This window comes from Sapajus apella, unplaced genomic scaffold, assembly GCF_009761245.1.
Source record: "Sapajus apella isolate SASKATOON/1434 unplaced genomic scaffold, GSC_monkey_1.0 scaffold12, whole genome shotgun sequence".
Classification (NCBI taxonomy): Eukaryota; Metazoa; Chordata; class Mammalia; order Primates; family Cebidae; genus Sapajus; species Sapajus apella.
The window spans coordinates 37,013,569-37,033,327 of NW_022436952.1; the positions used below are offsets into that span (position 1 = coordinate 37,013,569).

The following is a 19,759-nucleotide window of genomic DNA, read 5'->3' on the forward strand; positions in this document are numbered from 1 at the left end:
TTAAATATGTTGACATCTCATCATGTAATAAAATAATAATAATATCCCTGGCCTGGTAAATGGTTACTATGGTGGATAAGAGGATGTGTAGTTATTTTAAAAGTCTATCAAGCCTGCTATGGGGGCCCAAGGCAGGGGGAAGCATGGGGAGGCCAAGGCCGGACAGCAGCATAAATGGTGAGCAGGATGAGGTTCTGGAGGTCGCTCTTGTGAGAAATATACATCCTCCTGAGCGGTGTCTGCACCTCTGAGCGTGGGGTGGGTGGCATGGGGCCCAAACAGTGGGGGACAGCCCATGACATCTACCTACCCTTATACACAAACCCCCTAACTACACGGAGCTGATTTCTCTCTTGTCGCTGTAGGTATTTTTGGCAACAATCAATCCCTTTAAAATTTTTATTTTCCACTTTACAGAAAAAATGCAGCAAACATAAAACCCTAGTGACTGAAAGTCCCTGGTGTTCATGTCTAATCCTGCTTATATTTAGAGACGTAGTCATCAGCATGATTTTGTGTCCTGATTTTTCACATACCATGTTTTTGTCTACTTCACATGTGTAGGTAGTTCAGTTGCAGTCACCGAAAACCCTAAATAGGTAGGAGACATCCTTGTGCCATTTCTATTAGCCAGTTCCTAGCCATCCTCTTAACTGTTGGACCTGGAAGGTTAGCCCCAGATCAGTGCAGTTATAAGCAGTCCCTCCCTGGCTGTCCTTTCCTAGAAGGATCCAATGTCTTCTCAGCTAGGCAGAAACATATTTCAACTCCCAAACTGTTTCAACAGTTTGAAAAGCTCAGGCCCAGAAGAAACAGAGTGAACAGTTAACAGTCTTCTCTGCTTACAACTTTATAACAGGCCATAGGTTTAAAGTCCAAAAGGGCTCAAATTTCTACCCCACGTTTGACGACTCAGACCTCAATCCAGAGCTGAGTTGACTTTCCTGCGACCAGGCCACGGCAGTGAAATGAAGGTACAGCAGCCCCGGCCGGGCCCTCCTGATGGAGGTGTGTGGGGACGGCGACATCTGCCACCCCGGCATCTGTAACCTGCATGCTCTTCTCGCTGGGTCTCCTGGAGGCAAGGCAACCTTGCTTGCCCGCTTTGCAGAATAACAAGGGTCTTAGCCACAGGAGTTGCTGGCAAGTGGCAAGAACGAATGGTGAGCAGCAGTGCCGTTTAAGGCCTGGTCAGATTTGCAGATGCATAATGGGAATGTAGAAAGGCCATGTGCAGACAGTCTGGACACAGCCGGAGGCAGCTCAAATCTGCCCCAGCCTTCCCAGGTGCTAAAGGATGAGTGACAGAGTCTGTAGCTAAGGAGCTGGGGTGCCCCACAAAGGGTGGTCTTTTTACGTTTGTCCTTTGCTTTTTTTCCTTTTAAAATCATATCTGTCTCCTGTAGGTAAGCAAGAAAAAGATGAAGTAAAATCATATCTGTAGTTGACATAAAATGTAACTTTGGGTGTGCAGCTTAAATGATGGCGAGGACTCTCCTGCCTACTGAAGGGCAGAAATGCCTTTGCTTGTCATTGTTTCTCCAACATGGCATCCAAGTGAGGGGGGCTCTGTGACGCTTTGGAGCCCCTCTCACGTTCTTCAGAGCTGCTAGAAAACCACGGGGTGAGATTCCAGTGGCTCCCAGGGAAGCAAGTGTTTTGCTCTGCGGTCCGGCCTCTGCAAAACCTGGGTGACTTGCTATCTGTTTGTGTTGGTTTTGTTGTTTCCTTTTCAGATTACTTGATTGCAATTTGATGCCCTGTATAGGTTGAGAAATTTAGTTGATTTCATGGACTGTCACGTCACAAATAGGACGTTTCACATTTAACTGGTGCATTTGGAATCCCCTTAACTAATGTAGTTTAAGATGTACAATGAGTTAATACCAACGACTAGTAAAATGTCTAATCGTATTCTCCTTCCTCTGTGTGTCTTTCTGACAGAGCCATCAGTCCCGACAATAGGAAGCTCAGAGGTGATCCACATATCCACGCACCCAGAGTTCAGGGGGATCCTTGGCAGATGGGCATCGGTGTCATTTACTAACCAGCAGGATGGAGACCACGCCCTTAAACTCTCAGAAACAGCTATCAGCATGTAAGGATGGAGAAGATTGTCAGGAAAACGGAGTTCTGCAGAAGGGTGTCCCCACCCCAGGGGACAAATTGGAGTCTGGGCAAATATCTAATGGATACTCAGCGGTTCCAAGCCCTGGTGCGGGAGACGACACGAGGCACCCTATCCAGGCGGCCGCCACCACCCTAGTGGCTGAGCTTCATCAAGGGGAACGGGAGACCTGGGGCAAGAAGGTGGATTTCCTCCTCTCAGTCATTGGCTATGCTGTGGACCTGGGCAACGTCTGGCGCTTCCCCTACATATGTTACCAGAATGGAGGGGGTCAGTATCATGGGCTGCGAGTAGAGGCTGTGACCCGGGGTGGGTGGTAGGTCCTCTTGAGAGGCTAGAAGACAGAGTATGTCTTTTTGGTCTTCATTGGTGTAAGTCTGGGAACATGATGGCTTAGATTACAAGCTGGTTGAAAAGTCAAATCTTGTTGGGCACAGTGGCTCACGCCTGTAATCCCAGCACTTTGGGAAGCTGAGGCGGGCAGATCGCCTGAGGTCAGGAGTTTGAGACCAGCCTGGCCAACATGGCAAAGCCCCGTCTCTACTAAAAATATAAAAATTAGCTGGGTGTGGTGGCGGGCGCTTATAGTCCCAGCTACTTGGGAGGCTGAGGCAGGAGAATCGCTTGAACCCGGGAGGTGGTAGTTGCAGTGAGCCGAGATTGCACCGCTGCACTCCATCTAGGGTGACAAAGCGAGACTCTGTCTCAAAAAAAAAAAAAAAAAAAGAAAAAAAGAAAAGTCAAGGCTGGGTGCGGTGGCTCATGCCTGTAATCCTAGCACTTTGGAAGACCAAGGCGGGTGCATCACAAGGTCAGGAGTTCAAGTGCAGCCTGGCCAACATGGTGAATCCCTGTCTCTACTAAAAATTACAAAAATCAGCTGGGCGAGGTGGGCCACCTGTAATCCCAGCTCCTCGGGGGGCATAGGCAGGAGAATCACTTGAACCCGGTGGGCAAATGTTGCAGTGAGCCAAGGTCGCGTCACTGTACTCCAGCCTGGGCGACAGAGTGAGACTTTGTCTCAAGAAAACAAAAGAAAAGAAAAGTCAAATCTCCAGTAAGCCAAATGCTGAAGGCAGCGTGTCTGAGGCTCTCCAGGTTGTGAAGCTGGGTGAAGCCCTCCCAAGCCTGACCTCACAGACCTCCACATCGTTAACTCCATTTATTGAAGGGTCTCCTCCTCATCCTGCATTCTCCAGGCCAGAAGTGAGGGAATGGCTGCCAGCTTGTGCTAAGTTCCTTCACTCCTGCTGGCAGGTTCTGCTGGGAAGAGAGTGCAGAAGGGTAGGCTTGTGTAAGGGAAAATTTGGAGGCGGCTTCGGAGTCCCAGATGATTCTGGACCTTTAAACCTGTGTGAGGTCAGAGAAGGGCATCAGTGTAGGCCCAGAGTCTTAAACCAGGCTGGGCAGAATCTAAAGCTGGATTAGATTCACAGCATGACATTAAAAGCCAACCTCAAATCAGGCATGGCTGTCCCTCCTATCTCCTCCTTGGAGGTTAGATTTTTGAGGCCAGAGGCCCTGTCTTGTTCCTTCAACCTCTAAAGCCTCTCAAGTAGTTAATTTGTAGATTATCAAAAATAGTAGCCGATTGTGGGGAGCAGAGCAGTGGGGAAAGTGAGTGGGTTGAGGCCTCTCACTTGGACTGGTTATCAGCACAGGAAGATAACAAGAAGTGGGGGTGCAGTGAGTCAATCTTGATTTTGATGGGAGCTCTGACGACAGATTTGGGAGGGCAGCTAAAAGAGGTTTGGGGATCATCCATTTGTGTCACCCTCACTGCCCCCCTGACCTAACACAGAGTGGCTTGGATTTGCTGTCTTTCGTAAGCATTTCTGTCCATGCAGCTGCAAAAGTAGTACCAGAGGCCCCCAGGAAGCTCCGCGCTTCCTGCCGAGGAGGAGCGAAAGTCATAATCACCTTATCTCCTGCTCCGGAGGGCTCACCTTTAGCCTGAGCATTATGTAAGGGGCTGGGTCACTGGTGACGTTTCTGCTACACTCATTCCCCAGCATAAAGCCGATCAAGCAAACCCTTTGGAGGAAGGCCACCATAAGAACACGTGGTTTTTATTCTCAAGCCGGATTTATCTAGTGTGATTGTAAATTATGTGGACCTTTCTGACTTGCACAGACCTCAGGTTTCTGGGTTCAGAGTATTTTACAGCAGGGAAAGTTATCAGGGAAAATCACAGCTGACCCACCCTTTCGGCATTTTTATTTTTTTATTATTTATTTATTGAGAGACGGAATGTTGCTCTTGTTGCCCAGGCTGGAGTGCAATGGCACGATCTCAGCTCACCGCAACCTCCGCCTCCTGAGTTAAAGTGATTCTCCTACCTCAGCCTCCTGAGTAGCTGGGACCACAGGCGCCTGCCACCATGCCCAGCTAATTTTATATTTTTGGTAGAGACAAGCGTTCTTCATGTTGGTCAGGCTGGTCTCAAACTCCCGACCTCAGGTGATCCACCTACCTCAGCCTCCCAAAGTGCTGGGATTACAGGTGTGAGCCACCACTCCTGGCCCCCAACTTGGTATTCTTAAATTCAGCCTCAGCCACAAGATCCAGGAGACACCAGCATCTCCAGTTAGGTAGCAGCTCTTGCTTTCTTGTTCTGTGAAAAACTACCCTGTCCAGCCACTCCTGCAAACGGGACCTGTCAAGGAGCATTCTGGCTCAGTGGAATTATAGAAGTGTAGCCAAATATCAATAATCATATGTCTGGAGCCATAGATAATACTGATGAACAAAGGTACTGATTCAGTGACTCACAGATGGTGGCAGCTGTTGCTACACATTGTCACAGGTGATCTATTCCAAGGGTCGCAGGTACTGGTTCCATCAGAATTACCTACGGAGCTTGAACACAATTCTTGTGTTGTACCCATGCTTGGAGATTTGGCTTCCGGAGGTCTGGGGTAGACCCAGGAATCTAGGTGATTATGAGGCGTGGCTACATTTGGGAAACTCAGCTCTCCTCAACTGTGTTCTTTTATAGGGAGGAAATTGGGGCTCCGAGAGGGGAAGTGGCCCAGGGTTCTCCAGACAGTCGGAGTGGCCGTGGTCCTGCCTGTCTGTTGACTCCCAATTGCTTTCTTCCCAATTGCTCTCTTGGCCTCCTCTGAAACTTCATTTTAGTCATGGTGCTCCCCCTACAACTGCCTCTGGCAAAGCACTAAGACCAGGGGAACACAGCGTGAGGCCACTCAGCCTAGGGTGGCTCCGGGACACTCAAATCATGCCGTGACTGTGATTCTCGGGGTCGCAGATCGGTTGGGCTATCCCAGGACAGATGTGGGCAGGGAGTTAAATTGTCTTTCATCTGCCTCAGGGGCATTCCTCCTCCCCTACACCATCATGGCCGTTTTCGGGGGAATCCCGCTCTTTTACATGGAGCTCGCGCTGGGACAGTACCACCGAAACGGATGCATTTCCATATGGAGGAAAATCTGCCCGATTTTCAAAGGTAACTGAAGCAATTTCCATCAGTGGGTGGGAGCTGGGGGCCTTCTTCTGGAATCAGTCAGGCCTGAGGCATCCCTGGCTTGAGCATGCAATTGTTAAGGAGAAACAGAATAAATGGCAATTAGAAGTAAACAAATGTAAACCTTTTAAAGCATTAACAGGACATGTACACATTTTCTAAAACATGTTACCTTGCTAATGCATACGAGTGACTCCCTGCAGGCCACTTTCCCTGCTGCGGCCTGGAGTCCTTGGAACAGAATGGAGGGCAGCACCGCCCTGTCCCCCTCTGCTGGGCTGCGGGCCTCTCCGGTGCGGTGCCGTGTCAGCCTTTTGTCCTCGGGCCACCCTTAAGCCCGGCCTCTCTCTCCCGTCTCCCCCTGCCCAGGGATTGGCTACGCCATCTGCATCATTGCCTTCTACATCGCCTCCTACTACAACACCATCATGGCCTGGGCGCTCTACTACCTCATCTCCTCCTTCACGGACCAGCTGCCCTGGACCAGCTGCAAGAACTCCTGGAACACTGGCAACTGCACCAATTACTTCTCTGAGGACAACATCACCTGGACCCTCCATTCCACGTCCCCTGCTGAAGAATTTTACACGTAAGTGCATGTAAGTGAGGGGTTGGCCTGTTAGGGGCAGGCCACACCCCTGGGGTTTGGCTTCTTAGGAGAAAGGCCGGGCCAAGCGCAGATTTCTGAGAGATGAAGTTATCCGGGGGTGGGAGTAGCAGAATTCGGAGCTGGGAAACTACTTCAACTGCCCCACGGGCTGGCCCTGCTGTGCCTCCCCAAACTCCCTCAAGCGCCAAGCGAGCTTGCTCCATCGTGCCCATGCCAGTGCCTCCCTTCGCATTCCAGAATCACTCCCCTGCTGCTGCCCTGCTTCCAGGCTCCTCCGCTCAGCCAAGTGTCTTGGAGACAAAGCATCCTACTGCTTCGATAGTTCAAAACTATTCAAATGCTGTCATGTGTTGACTTCATAAGTGGGGTCTACCTTTGGAAGAAGATGCTGGGGAAGGTCGTTTTCTTTAATGCTGGAATTCTAGGCAATGGCAGCCCAAAGAGAGACCTACTTTAGGGGAGGGAAGGGAGCCCCACACTGACACATCCCTCAGGTTCCCAGAAGCCAGCCACGTTGGTCCAAGGAGTTCAGGTCCCAGCCAGCAAAGGAGAGTCGAAGAAGTCTGCCTTTGGGTTGAACACTCTTCCCAGGGTGTTGGCCGAATGTGCTGTGTGGTCCTTCAGGACGGGCAGGGCCAATCCCAGCTCATCCTGGGCCTTAGGCAGCACAGTCTCCATTTGTCCTGGGCACCCTCAAAGGAACAGCACAGATGTGTGCCCAGGTCACTCTCCAGAGCCCTCAGGAGCTTTCTTTCTCCTTCACCCCAGGCGCCACGTTCTGCAGATCCACAGGTCTAAGGGGCTCCAGGACCTGGGGGGCATCAGCTGGCAGCTGACCCTCTGCATCATGCTGATCTTCACTGTTATCTACTTCAGCATCTGGAAAGGCGTCAAGACCTCTGGCAAGGTGAGGAGGGCTCTGGCGGCTGACCCAGGCCTGCCCAGGGGCCCACGGGCTCTCAAGCTCAGAACCCAGTAGCCTGGATGGCTCCTGCTCAGGGGATAGCCATTGTTTCCTTCCACACCAAACACATTCCTGATGCACCCTCCCTCTCTTCACCACATTTGTTAGAAAATTCTGTAAGTGGATTGGACATGGTGGCTAACACCTCTAATCCCAGCACTTTGGGAAGCTGAGGTGGGTGGATCACTTGAGGCCAGGAGTTCAAGACCAGCCTGGCCAACATAGCGAAACCTGGTCTCTACTTAAAAAAAAAAAAAATAGCCAGGTGTGGTGGCAGGTGCCTATAATCCCAGCTACGCAGGAGGCTGAGGCAAGAGAATCACTTGAATCCAGGAGGCGGAGGTTTCGGTGAGCCAAGATTGCACCATTACACTCCTGGGCAATAGATCAAGATTTTGTCTCACAAAAAAAAAAAAAAAAAAAAAAAAAGGAAAAGAAGAAAGAAAATTTTCTATAAATGGGCCAATGCCAAGAATCATTACATGATTTTTTTTCCAAAATTCCTTTAACCCACTGGTAGTATCACAATCAATAATTGTGGTGATAATTTACTGGAAACCCATCATGGACCACGTTCAGTGCTTTTTATATGCTGGCCAGCTCGAGATACTGCCCCAGCCTCAAAGATCGGTAGTGGGCTCAGAGGCGGTTCTATTGGCCAAGCGGAATCCGATCCCTGTCTGTGTGATTCCAAGGGCTGTGAGCTTTCTGCCATACCCCCTCACCCTCCTTTCTCAAAGTCTTCGAGAATAAAAGACACCGACATCCACCCAGCTCCCTCCCTTCCCCTCCCTTCCCTAGAACAGTAGGTGATAACGCAGGCTTTCGCCCTCCTTCCTTACAGGTGGTATGGGTGACAGCCACCTTCCCTTATATCATCCTTTCTGTCCTGCTGGTGAGGGGTGCCACCCTCCCTGGAGCCTGGAGGGGTGTTCTCTTCTACTTGAAACCTAACTGGCAGAAACTCCTGGAGACCGGGGTAAGACACTGAGGGAAATGTGTGCACCTGTCTGTCATTTTACTAAATGAAGCTGGTCCTCCTCCAAATAGGACAGAAGGGACAACTGAAATTTGGTTTCAGTGTGCAAGTCTGCAATGATACTTTAACTCAGAAATACAAGCATTAAAGTACAGTTGAGGCCACTGGGTGGGTTTATGCCTAAATGATAGGAAGAGAAGTGACATTTGTTTGCACTTGATTTATGGCTATGCCTGGAATGAGCCTTAAAAGTTGGTTTTCTGCCTCTGCACTTGGCCACATGGAGGCAGGAGAGGCGAGCCTGCTGGTGCCCAGGGTCAGCCTGCGTCCCCGCCACCCCCTGCCCTTCCCCCCGCTGTGTTCCAGGTGTGGATAGATGCTGCCGCTCAGATCTTCTTCTCTCTTGGTCCGGGCTTTGGGGTCCTTCTGGCTTTTGCTAGCTACAACAAATTCAACAACAACTGCTACCAGTGAGTATCAGGGGTCCCCAAGCAAAGCTTGAAAGTGGGGTGAGTGAAAGTCAGCTAGTGTGGAGGCAGATGAGGGGACCAATGGCCTCGAATCTGGCCAGGCTTAGGCCTTGATGCCATCGCCCCTCATGGGTGCTGCAGGCCCCTGACCAGTTCACCCATGGCCAGAGCACTCATTGAGGCCGTGGCTTCACCCGGGCCACTCAGAGGTTGAGAGGGGCCCCAGGCCCTTTGGTTTTGTCAGAGCTCCTCTTATTAGAGGCTGGACACGGTGGCTCATGCCTGTAATCCCAGCATTTTGAGAGGCTGAGGCGGGTGGATCACCTGAGGTCAGGAGTTCCAGACCAACCTGGCCAACATGGCAAAACCCCATTTCTACTAAGAATACAAAGATTAGCCAGGCGTGGTGGTGAGCACCTGTAATCCCAGCCCCTTGGGAAGCTGAGGCACAAGAGTTGATTGAACCACTGTACTCCAGCCTGAGCAACAGAGCAAGACTCCGTCTCAAAAAAATAGAAAGAGAAAGGAAGAAAGGAAGGAAGGAAGGAAAAAGAAAAGAGGGGGGAAGGGAGGGAGGAAGAAGGAATGAAGAAAGGAAGGAAAGAAAGAAAAAGGAAGGAAGGAATGAAATTACAAAACAAGTTTACAAAAAGTTGCAACATACAATTATGTAGCTAGGTTTAATTAGTTAATGTGTTTAACAACAAAAATTGTAATGTGATTATATATTTGTATTATGTATAAACAAAAAGTATGATGATCGTATTATTTTGACTAACACAAAATGCCATAATTTTTTCAACAAAATCCTACTTCAGAAATGTTAACAAAACAGGGAGTGTTACACCAATTATGGTTTAAACATCACCCACTGGGCCGGGTATGGTGGCTCATACCTGTAATCCTAGCCCTTTGGGAGGCCGAGGCAGGAGGATCACTTGAGCCCAAGAGTTTGAGTCCAGGCTGGGCAACATGACGAGACCCAGTGTCTACAAAATATTTAAAAATTAGCTGAGTGTGGTGGCGCATGCCTATGGTCCCAGCTCTTTAGGAGGCTGAAGCAGGAGGACGGCTTGAGCCCAGGAGGTTAAGGCTGCAGTGAGCTGTGTTCATGCCACTGCACTTCAGCCTGTGCAACAGAGGGAGACCCTGTCTCAAAAATAAATATCACCCATCATCTTTAGACTTAATTCCCGGCCGGGCGTGGTGGCTCATGCCTGTAATCCTAGCACTTTGGGAGGCCGAGGTGGGCGGATCACCTGAGGTCAGGAGTTCAAGACCAGCCTGGCCATGATGGTGAAACCCAATCTTAAAAAAAAAAAAATAAAATAAAAAAATTTTTTCTATTAAAAAAAAATAGACTTAATTCCGATCAATTACAGATGACAGCATCCAGCAATCTCCTTGTGCTATGCATAAGATAATTGCAGAATTGATTTTTTTTAAAACGTGGAAGGGAAATTCACATGTACACTAAGTAATGTGGCCTTGCACTGGGACACCGCCCTGAAGTTGTATGATAAGGTTGTCTTTTAAAAGTGTGAGGGTGGGAGTTCGAGACCAACCTGGCCAACATGGGGAAACCCCGTCTCTACTACAAATACGAAAATTAGCCAGGTGTGGTGGCAGGCACCTGTAATCCCAGCTACTCTGGAGGCTGAGGCAGAAGAATCACCTGAACCTGGGAGGCAGAGGTCGCAGTGAGTCGAGATCGAACCACTGCACTCCAGCCTGGCCACAGAGCGAGGCTCCGTTTCACACAAAAAAAGTGTGAGGATATCTCAGTGGCTGGCAGTCTTGTGACTTCATGTGAAGATAATGTCAAAGTCTAAATCTGAGGATCTCACAAATGGGAGGCCCAGGGCCTGTCCTGGCTCCACTCTAACCCGGGCCCTGCTCGGGCACAAGGCTGGTTTGAAATGGAGTGGCCCGTGCTGTGCTCGTTTATCGCAGATGGCCTCTGAAAGCACCCCACTGCTCTCCCTGCACCATGCGTGGTGGTCATGGCAGCCGGAGCTTCAGGCCTCGGCAGCTGGGTTCTGAGAGAAGGGGAGGGGACTCCGGGACAGGCCTGAGGTCCCTTAAGCTCAGCCTGCTTGTCCTTGCTGTGGCCAGCCTGTCTCAGGCAGGACAGACACACAGCCAGATGCTCCTTGGACCCCCGGTCTTGGAACTGTCTCAGGCGGCCCCTTGGGTTTTTCACTGCAGAGATGCGCTGGTGACCAGCGTGGTGAACTGCATGACGAGCTTCGTTTCGGGATTTGTCATCTTCACGGTGCTCGGCTACATGGCTGAGATGAGGAATGAAGATGTGTCTGAGGTGGCCAAAGACGCAGGTAGGACCTCAGGTTCTGTGCAGGTCCCTTGCTCCTACTGAGATGCTTTGCTTTGAATCTTTATAAATATCTAACTTTTGATTTATTTCTAAATGTTCCCGGAATTTTCCAAAGAACGCTAGGCATGGTGGAGTTGAAGACCAGCCTGGGCAACATAGTGAGACCCTCCCTCCATAAAAAATAAATTATCTGGGCGTGGTAGTGCACACCTGTAGTCCCTGCTGCTCAGGAGGCTGAGGTGGGAGAACTGCTTGAGCCTGGGAGGTCAAGCCTGCAGTGAACCGCGATCACACCACTGTACTTCAGCCTGGGTGACAGAGCAAGACCTTGTCTCCAAAATAAGAACGTTTTTGATTCCAAGATTTGAGAGAAGCCCAATGCCTTGGAGATTTTTCCGTGTGTTCAGGCCGTGCAAGGGCAGGACCCCTCCCTTGGCACCCAGCACTGGGGCCTTCAAAACCTATGGGCTTGAAATTATGACTCTGACAATGGTTTTACAGCCGTGGGGTTGCTTTCTGTGATGTCTTATGTTGGATCAAAGTCTAGTAAGCAAATCATCATTTATCCTTAGAACTGCCTCTTGTAGAAAAAGAAAATCTAGCCGATATGACCACTCTATTTTACTGAGCAGTTCTCATGGAAAAGGCAAGCGACAGAGATTGAAAACACAGATGATGGCATCTAGTGGACGAGGTCCCGGGCCTTCTTGCTAACACGCTTGTCTCTTTGGCTGATTCCGTGCTTTGACCAACCCCATACCCCAAACGAGGGCACCCCTAGGTAGCCCATGAGAGGCTGAAGACATGTCCCTCACACTATCAAAAGGGACTTTAAAATAGAAAGAGGTCTTTATTCCAAGGCCTCTGTGACTACGGAAATCCTACTGTTCTGGAGCTAAAGACATCAGAGGGGGTAACTGTCATGGACTTCAGAAATCTCAATCCTGGCCCTGAAAATCCCCACTGCATTGTGATAGGGTGGAAACTGACTCTTGTGTGCAGCTTTGCCAGTCTTTGGGTCTTGGGTCTGTTACTACCACCCCTATGTTAATGGAGGGCACACGGTCTTCGAGATGGAGGCTCCACCCTTCCTGCCTCCCAGGGACTGGGGCGGCCAGGTCAGACAGAATAGAGTGTGAGGAAGCGCTTGGTGTGTGTCGGAACCTGATTCGTGGCCGGGCGCTGTGGCTCATGCCTGTAATTCCAGCACTTTGGGAGGCTGAGGCGGGTGGACTGCTTGAGGTCAGGAGTTCAAGACCAGCCTGGCCAACATGGTGAAACCTTGTCTTTAAAAAAAAAAAAAAAAAAAACACCTGATTCATGAGTCAGGGCTTGTGATGAGAACTGTACCCACTGTTGTGGCTGAGTTTCCTCTGTGACATCCTGGTAGGACAGGTCTTGTCACCCCCGCCTCCTCTCTCCCCTCTGTCTCAGGTCCCAGCCTCCTCTTCATCACCTATGCAGAAGCGATAGCCAACATGCCAGCGTCCACTTTCTTTGCCATCATCTTCTTTCTGATGCTGATCACGCTGGGCTTAGACAGCACGGTGAGTAAATGGGAAGGGGACATGGGCTCTGGAGGATGAGAGGGGGACACAGCTGTACTCAATTGCCTCCCGTCCCGGCCATCCCAGGCAGCACTGACTGCTCCCTCCTGGTGCTGCAGACCCCCGGCTTCCTCCTCGGCATTTACCACTAGTACATTCGAGTCATTACTGGGATAATGTGGGTCAAGTGCCTGGCGCAGGCCCAAGGCTCACACATGTGAACTGTTACTGAGCACTGCCCCTTGGCCTGATTATGGCATCTACAGGCCAGGGCGAGGTCTCTCCTGGGTCTCTGCCTGGCCGAGCGTTCAGTTCAGGCCCTGGCATGAGTGGAGTGAGTCTTAGCTTTGAGCTGACTTTTCTGGTGCAAACAAAGTCTCCCCAAGAGACCTCACATATCCAAGTTCTGTCCAAGTGTTCTATTTTCTTTCCTGGCTGTCCTTAGTGATGGGCTTTAGATGACAGTGTCAAACAGGGAAATACTCTTTGTGATGCTTTTGTGGGCGAGTCGGGAAACTGGTGATGATCAGCTTGGCCAGTCCCTCAGCACCCTCACCCCTCCTTCCCGTTCACAGTCCTGAAGGCCTTGTCCCAAAGCCCCCACTGTGACTGCTTGCCTGTACCTCTCAGTTTGCAGGCTTGGAGGGGGTGATCACAGCTGTGCTGGATGAGTTCCCACACATCTGGGCCAAGCGCCGGGAGCGGTTTGTGCTCGCCGTGGTCATCACCTGCTTCTTTGGATCCCTGGTCACCCTGACGTTTGTGAGTGCCACGCCCCTCAGTTTTGAGTTGGCCTCCCGTAGGGCAACAGAACTCTACAGGAAGCTGTTCCTCTCTTTCCATCCCACACAGTGCCCTGGATTTGGGACCAACAGAGGGGAGAGTTATTACTCACATTTAAAAGTTTGCCATCGGCCGGGCTCACCCCTGTAATACCAGCACTTTGAGAGGCCGAGGAGAGTGGGTCATTGGAGATCAGGAGTTCAAGATCGGCCTGGCCAGCACGGTGAAACCCTGCTTCTACTAAAAACAAAAAAATTAGCCAGGCATGGTGGCAAGTGCTTGTAGTCCCAGCTATTTGGGAGGCTGAGGCAGGAGGATCACTTGAACCCAGGAGGTGGAGGTTGCAGTGAGCCAAGATTGTGCCACTGCACTCTAGCCTGGGTGACAAAGTGAGACTCCATCTCAAAAAAAAAAAAAAAAAAAATTGTCGTCCAGGAGAAGAAGAAAAGTCGTTTCTGGCACATCTATTTGTAGACTCTGTGCATGGCATCCAGGGGCTCTCAGCATTTCACGGTAGACACAACTAGATTTCAGAAAACAAAACTGTGACCAAGGCCCTCAATGTGTCTGGTATCCTGGGCCCTTCTGGATTCAGTCTTTAGAGGCAGGGATTCCTCAGGGTCATGTCCGCAGCAATTGTTCAATAAGTTGAAGAAAGTTTAAAATAGATCCCATGGTCCTTTGGAGTTTGTCTCTTAAAATTTGGCAAAGAGAGGAAGCAAGAAGAAGGAATTACATAGGATGGGAAGAGGCGTCTGAATAGGTAAAACCTGCCCACACTGGGAAGGCCCGTCCAAGAGGCAGTTTCTTTTTTTCTTTTTCTTTCTTTCTTTCTTTTTTTTTTTTGAGATGGAGTCTCACCCTGTCCCTAGGCTGGAGTGCGGTACTGAGATCTTGGCTCACTGCAACCTCCACCTCCCAGGTTCAAGCAATTCTCCTGCCTCAGCAACTCACCTGATGTCAGGTGATCCATCTCAGCCTCCCAAAGTGCTGGGACTACAGGTGTGAGCCACCATGCCCAGTCTAAGAGGCAGTTTCTCGGGTACTCAGGTTCAGTCCCAGGTGGGAATTTTCCAGAATGATTCTAAGTTAGGAAGCCCCTGCAGGTCTCTGTAGTTGGGAGGGGCAGCACCTCGGAGGGCCCTCACCAGGCTCTGCTCTCCCCTCCAGGGAGGGGCCTACGTGGTGAAGCTGCTGGAGGAGTATGCCACCGGGCCCGCAGTGCTCACTGTGGCCCTGATCGAGGCAGTTGCTGTGTCTTGGTTCTACGGTAAGATGCTTCCTTCAGCCAGCTGTGTCCCTTCTACACCATCAGCCGGCACAACACAAAGGGCTGATTTAACCCGAAAAGGCGGGGAGGGGCAGTTTACAAGAGGCGATATCCTGACAATGGGTCTGTAAAAGAGTCTTGGCCAGGCGAGGTGGCTCACGCCGTAATCCCAACACTTTGGGAGGTAAGGCAGGTGGATCACCTGAGGTCAGGAGTTTGAGACCAGCTTGGCCAACATGGTGAAACCTTGTCTCTACTAGAAATAGAAAGAAAAAAAAAAAAAAAAAAGCTGGGTATGGTGGTGCATGCATGTAATTTCAGCTACTTGGGAGGCTGAGGCAGGAGAATTGCCTTAAATACCAGAGACAGAGATTGAAGTGAGCCGAGATCGCGCCACTGAGCTCCAGCCTGGGTAACAGAGTGAGAGTCTGTCTCAAAACAAACAAAAAACCTGAAAACAAACAAAAAGAAACCACTTTTGCATGGCATTTGATACACATATTAAGAAGGTAGGGGGCATATTTTGGGTTGCACATGGGCTTGGATTTTTTTAAAAGAAGAAATCTTCCCACCTCCCTGGCGATTCAGAGGACCAAGTTCAAGTGTGTGAATCTCCACAGACCTGCCCTAGGAACTGCTGGGACCTCTCGGGGAGGCAATCACAGAGCACTTTTCCTTCTCAAGTGCTCACCCTTCTTTGGGAGTTTTCAGTTCTCACTTCTGCATCAGTTACTTTAGATAGAAGAACCTTGATCTTGATCTGGCATATGAATGGGCAATATTGGGGTTAAATATTTCCCTTGAGGCTTCCACTGTAATGGTCAAAGTGTCAGGCGGGTTTGGCATTCCCAAAGTTCAACTTTCTTTTCTATAATAACATTGAAATCAGTTACGCACTCGGCTCTTAGGAAGGCAGTGTGGCGCCGAGAAGGGCGTGTCAATCTCCTCCCAGATGCCCATCCATCCTCCCTCCCTACGTAGAAAGAGTCTTGCTTGCTATAAAAATGCAGTTTTGCGACAAGTCCCCCAGTCCCACTTTCGGACCTGATTGCTGTGGCTGTGCTCCTCCTAGAGAGAAATTCCAGAGCTGCTCTGTGTGTCCTGGGTAGGAATTCTGGTTCCCGTTCCCCTTGTCATTCCCAGTGCTGATCCTGTGACTCTGCCTCTCCCGGAGAATAAGGGCACAGCAGCACAGCCCGTGTCCTCTCTCAGTCTCTGCCTCTCTTCCCTTTGGCTGGTTCCAGGCATCACTCAGTTCTGCAGGGACGTGAAGGAAATGCTTGGCTTCAGCCCGGGGTGGTTCTGGAGGATCTGCTGGGTGGCCATCAGCCCTCTGTTTCTCCTGGTGAGTTGTCATGTCCCTTCTCCTCCTTGCCCTGGTGAAAGACTCCCTGCCAGAAACATAAAAAATGAATTGCAATGGCTAGGGGCTTTGGCTCATACCTGTAATCCCAACACTTTGGGAGCCTGAGGCAGGCGGCCTACATGGTGAAACCCCATCTCTACTAAAAAAAATACAAAAATTAGATGGGCGTGGTGACGGGCACCTGTAATCCCAGCTACTTGGGAGGCTGAGGCAGGAGAATAGCTTGAACCCAGGAGGTGGAGGTTGCAGTGAGCTGAGATCACACCACTGACTCCAGCCTGGGCAACAGAGCAAGATTCCATGTCAGAAAATAAATAAATAAATAAACAAACAAATAATAGTATTGAAGAATAACATATACAGAAAAGTATTAATATACAGATCGTAAGTGTACATCTCAAATAAATGTTATAAATTGAGCACACCTATGTAGCCTAAAACCACACCAGGAGACAAAAACATGACCAGCGGCGCTTCAGAAGCCCCTCTTGTGCCCCTCCCAGCCACTGTGCCCACCATGGTTCCCCACCCTTCTGACTTCTAACACCGTGGAGTAGTCTGGGCTCCAGTCACTCCAGCACGACGCACCTCTGCTCAGTAATAATGATGCATAACATTTATTGAGCACTAAATGCCAGGCCAGACTTCATGCTCAGCTTACACTCACTGCTCTATAAATCCTCACAATAGTTCTATGAAGTGAATACAGTTCTGGCACTCCCATTTTACATGTAAGGAGATTAAGGCCAGGTGTGGTGGCTCATGCCTATTATCCCAGCAGAGGCTGAGGTGGATCACCTGAGGTCAGGAGTTCAAGACCAGCCTGGCTAACATGGTGAAATTCCACATCTACTAAAAATACAAAAATCACTGAGCATGGTACTGGGTGCTTGTAATCCCAGGGAGGCTGAGACAGGATAATTGCTTGAACCTGGGAGGCGGAGGTTGCAATGAGCTGAGTTCATGACATTGCACTCTGCTTTTTTTTGAGACTCTGTCTCAAAAAAAAAAAAAAAAAAAGGAGATTGAGGCTTAGCAATGTAAAGTGAAGAGTCCAAAGTCACATAACAAAAATAACTGTTCAAGACCAGGGAAGGATCTGTTATGCTCTTCATGGGGGCCTTGAGGGGAGTCCTAGTACTTTTGTGTTTACAATTTTGTATTATTTGCATCTTCTTCAAGATGATACAAAGCTCCCTAAGCACAGATCCACGTCAAAAGTAGAATCTATTTATTGCCAAAGGACCTGGGTGAGAAAGTTGAGTCCCAAGGGTTGTCCACGTGTTGAGATGTGTTCAATATTCACTTTGTCCTTGGTTCACATGCCCCTGCTCCAGCCTGCTGGCCTCCCAAGTGTGTGCTGAGGTACCCTGGGGTACACCGATGCCATCAGCAGGCACTATTCTTCCATTCTTTTATCTGTATTTTTTTTTTTTTTTTTTTTTTTTTTTTTGAGACAGAGTTTTGCTCTTTTTGCCCAGGCTGGAGTGCAATGGCACAATCTCGGCTTACCACAACCTCTGCCTCCCAGGTTCAAGTGATTCTCCTGTCTCAGCCTCCTGAGTAGCTGGGATTACAGGCACATGCCACTATGCCCAGCTAATGTTTCGTATTTTTAGTAGAGATGGGGTTTCACCATGTTGACCAGGATGGTCTCGATCTCTTGACCTCGTGATCCACCCGCCTCGGCCTCCCAAAGTGCTGGGATTACAGGCTTAAGCCACCGCGCCTGGCTAGATCCTGTCTTTTAAAAATTGTCGTAAAATATTATTTATTTTGATTTTGGCTCCCGCTTAACTGTTGTGCCTGAGGTGAGTGCCTCCGTGTACCCTGGGGCTTGGGTCTGTTCATTTCTGTCCGTTTCTGGCTGTCAGGCTGGGTAAACTCTTGGTACACAGTCAATGACCTTCTTTGCCCAGTAAAACCCACGTGCGGCTTTGGATGTGGGCCCATTACTCATAATTCCCGTGATGTTTGCCGTACTCACCCCTCTACCAGCAAGAGCCCTAGTGCCTAATTGAGAGAGGCAAATCTGTCTTCCACTTCTACGTTTACCTAACAGATCCCCTGCCTGGGCTTTTTAAGGCTGCTTTTGGTAAACAACAAGTAGCTTACTAAAAATAATTCTTTTTCACTGCAGCCAAGTTACAAAAAAAGAAAATATTGTGTATGAGTAGAAGCCAGGATGTGCGAGGGGGTTTCTGAAGTGGCACTTGCCCCAACCAGAGGCTGAACCCCCTGACAACTGAGTAGGATTTCACACACCTGACATGAAGAGACACATGGCTGGGATGGCTCCTAACCAGCTCCTCTATCCCCGTTCCCAAATAGCTCCCTTAGTAGCCGGGCCTGGGGATGAGGAGCGTGGGTTAGGAGAAAGGTTTGCAATTGACCAGGCTCCTGTTTTGAAGGCTTCCTCGTAGTCTTAGGATAGCACTGCTCAGAAGATGGATGTGTGTTTAACAATTTCCCGTTTTATTACCCGCAGACAAAGAAGAAAAAGGTATAAATAGATGTTTAACCACACAAATAATTTACATTACTGTCTTCTTTATGACTATGAAATAATAAAATAAAATTAAATCAAGAGCCATGACGATTTCGACACAGTGGTTACTAGGCAAAAACTGATATTTACACTCTCTGGAAACCAAGCTGAAATAAAAAAAACTCATAATCTGGGTGTTGGGAGCACACTGTGGACTTTTTTTGGTTAGAATTCTCACAGAATTTTCAAGTGAAAAGTGTATTAAGCTGCTTTTTTTCCTTCTGTAATTCCTTTTGTGATGAGGACCTGTGGCAGGTGGTCGGTCATTCATTGCTGAGGGGCCTAGTGGCAGAGCCAACCTTGTTGAAACCCCAGGCGATGGAGCTTAATGCAGAAGGCAGAGAGCTCCAGAAAACAAGAGAAGGAGTACACCCCCAGGAGCCTGAGTCCCCTCCAGGTCTTGAGAACCTTCTTATCTTTCATGGACATCCGGCACCTTCCATCTGACCAAAGACAACCACAGCCAGAAACACAATGAAAGGCAATGAAAACAAGGCGGAGAGAAATATGAAGCCTGGGGCTGGCAGGGGCTGTGGAGAGGTCACCCAGTTTATTCCTCTGCCTTCTGGCAAGACAAGGCCCAAACCACCCTCACCAAAGGTTGCCAGTCTCTTCGCCTGGGCAGAGGCCAGCGCTGAAGCGGGAGCTCCAGGCTCCCGGACTGTAGGGGCAGCTGGAGGGATGCTGCAACATCCCCCGATAGGAAGTGTGGGCTGGGGAGGAAAATCAGGGAAAGCACCTGGCTGGTTTAGTCTTGCCGCTCGGGTATGGAAGTTGGTAATTCTGTGGATCAGAGTTCAGGATACATCACGTCTTGGGAATTTGCTGAAAGTATCTTAGCTTTAGCATTTGGTGTTTGCGGTATCAGAAATGTCTCTATCTGCGTGGGTATTGTTAAGACTTTTAATGTTTCTTGGAATTTCTGTTTTAGTTCATCATTTGCAGTTTTCTGATGAGCCCGCCACAGCTACGACTTTTCCAATATAATTATCCCCACTGGAGTGTCATCTTGGGTTACTGCATAGGAACTTCATCTTTCATCTGCATTCCCACATACATTACTTATCGGCTGATCATCACTCCAGGGACGTTTAAGGAGGTATGTGCTAGTTAGTGTGTATATGTGTGTGTTCAGACTACCAGTTGTTGGGAGAAAAGGATTCCCTTGTGCTCTATTCAAAAGAGAGAAGTCTACTACATGAGTTTCACCAAGAGGCATGCAACCTTACATATGTGTGTACCTGCATCATGGCGTAGACCGCTAATGGCTGTCAC

General features: G+C 49.4%; 1 protein-coding gene across 3 annotated transcripts in view; it reads left to right on the top strand.

The window, feature by feature from the left end:
* Nucleotides 1-19,759, top strand: part of SLC6A4 (solute carrier family 6 member 4) — a 40,202-nt gene that overhangs the window by 12,753 nt on the left and 7,690 nt on the right. The window contains exons 1-13 of one of the 3 annotated variants that reach the window (XM_032280990.1): nt 472-1,163; nt 1,945-2,398; nt 5,460-5,594; nt 5,982-6,201; nt 6,991-7,129; nt 8,031-8,165; nt 8,532-8,635; nt 10,844-10,971; nt 12,405-12,517; nt 13,148-13,279; nt 14,471-14,570; nt 15,815-15,915; nt 19,416-19,583. In XM_032280990.1, coding sequence (XP_032136881.1) covers nt 2,056-2,398; nt 5,460-5,594; nt 5,982-6,201; nt 6,991-7,129; nt 8,031-8,165; nt 8,532-8,635; nt 10,844-10,971; nt 12,405-12,517; nt 13,148-13,279; nt 14,471-14,570; nt 15,815-15,915; nt 19,416-19,583 — 1,818 coding nt within the window. In that variant the 5' untranslated portion in view covers nt 472-1,163; nt 1,945-2,055. Of the gene's footprint in view, nt 1-471; nt 1,164-1,944; nt 2,399-5,459; nt 5,595-5,981; nt 6,202-6,990; nt 7,130-8,030; nt 8,166-8,531; nt 8,636-10,843; nt 10,972-12,404; nt 12,518-13,147; nt 13,280-14,470; nt 14,571-15,814; nt 15,916-19,415; nt 19,584-19,759 lie in introns of those variants that run through there. The other 2 variants (XM_032280988.1, XM_032280991.1) reach the window with 2 other exon arrangements.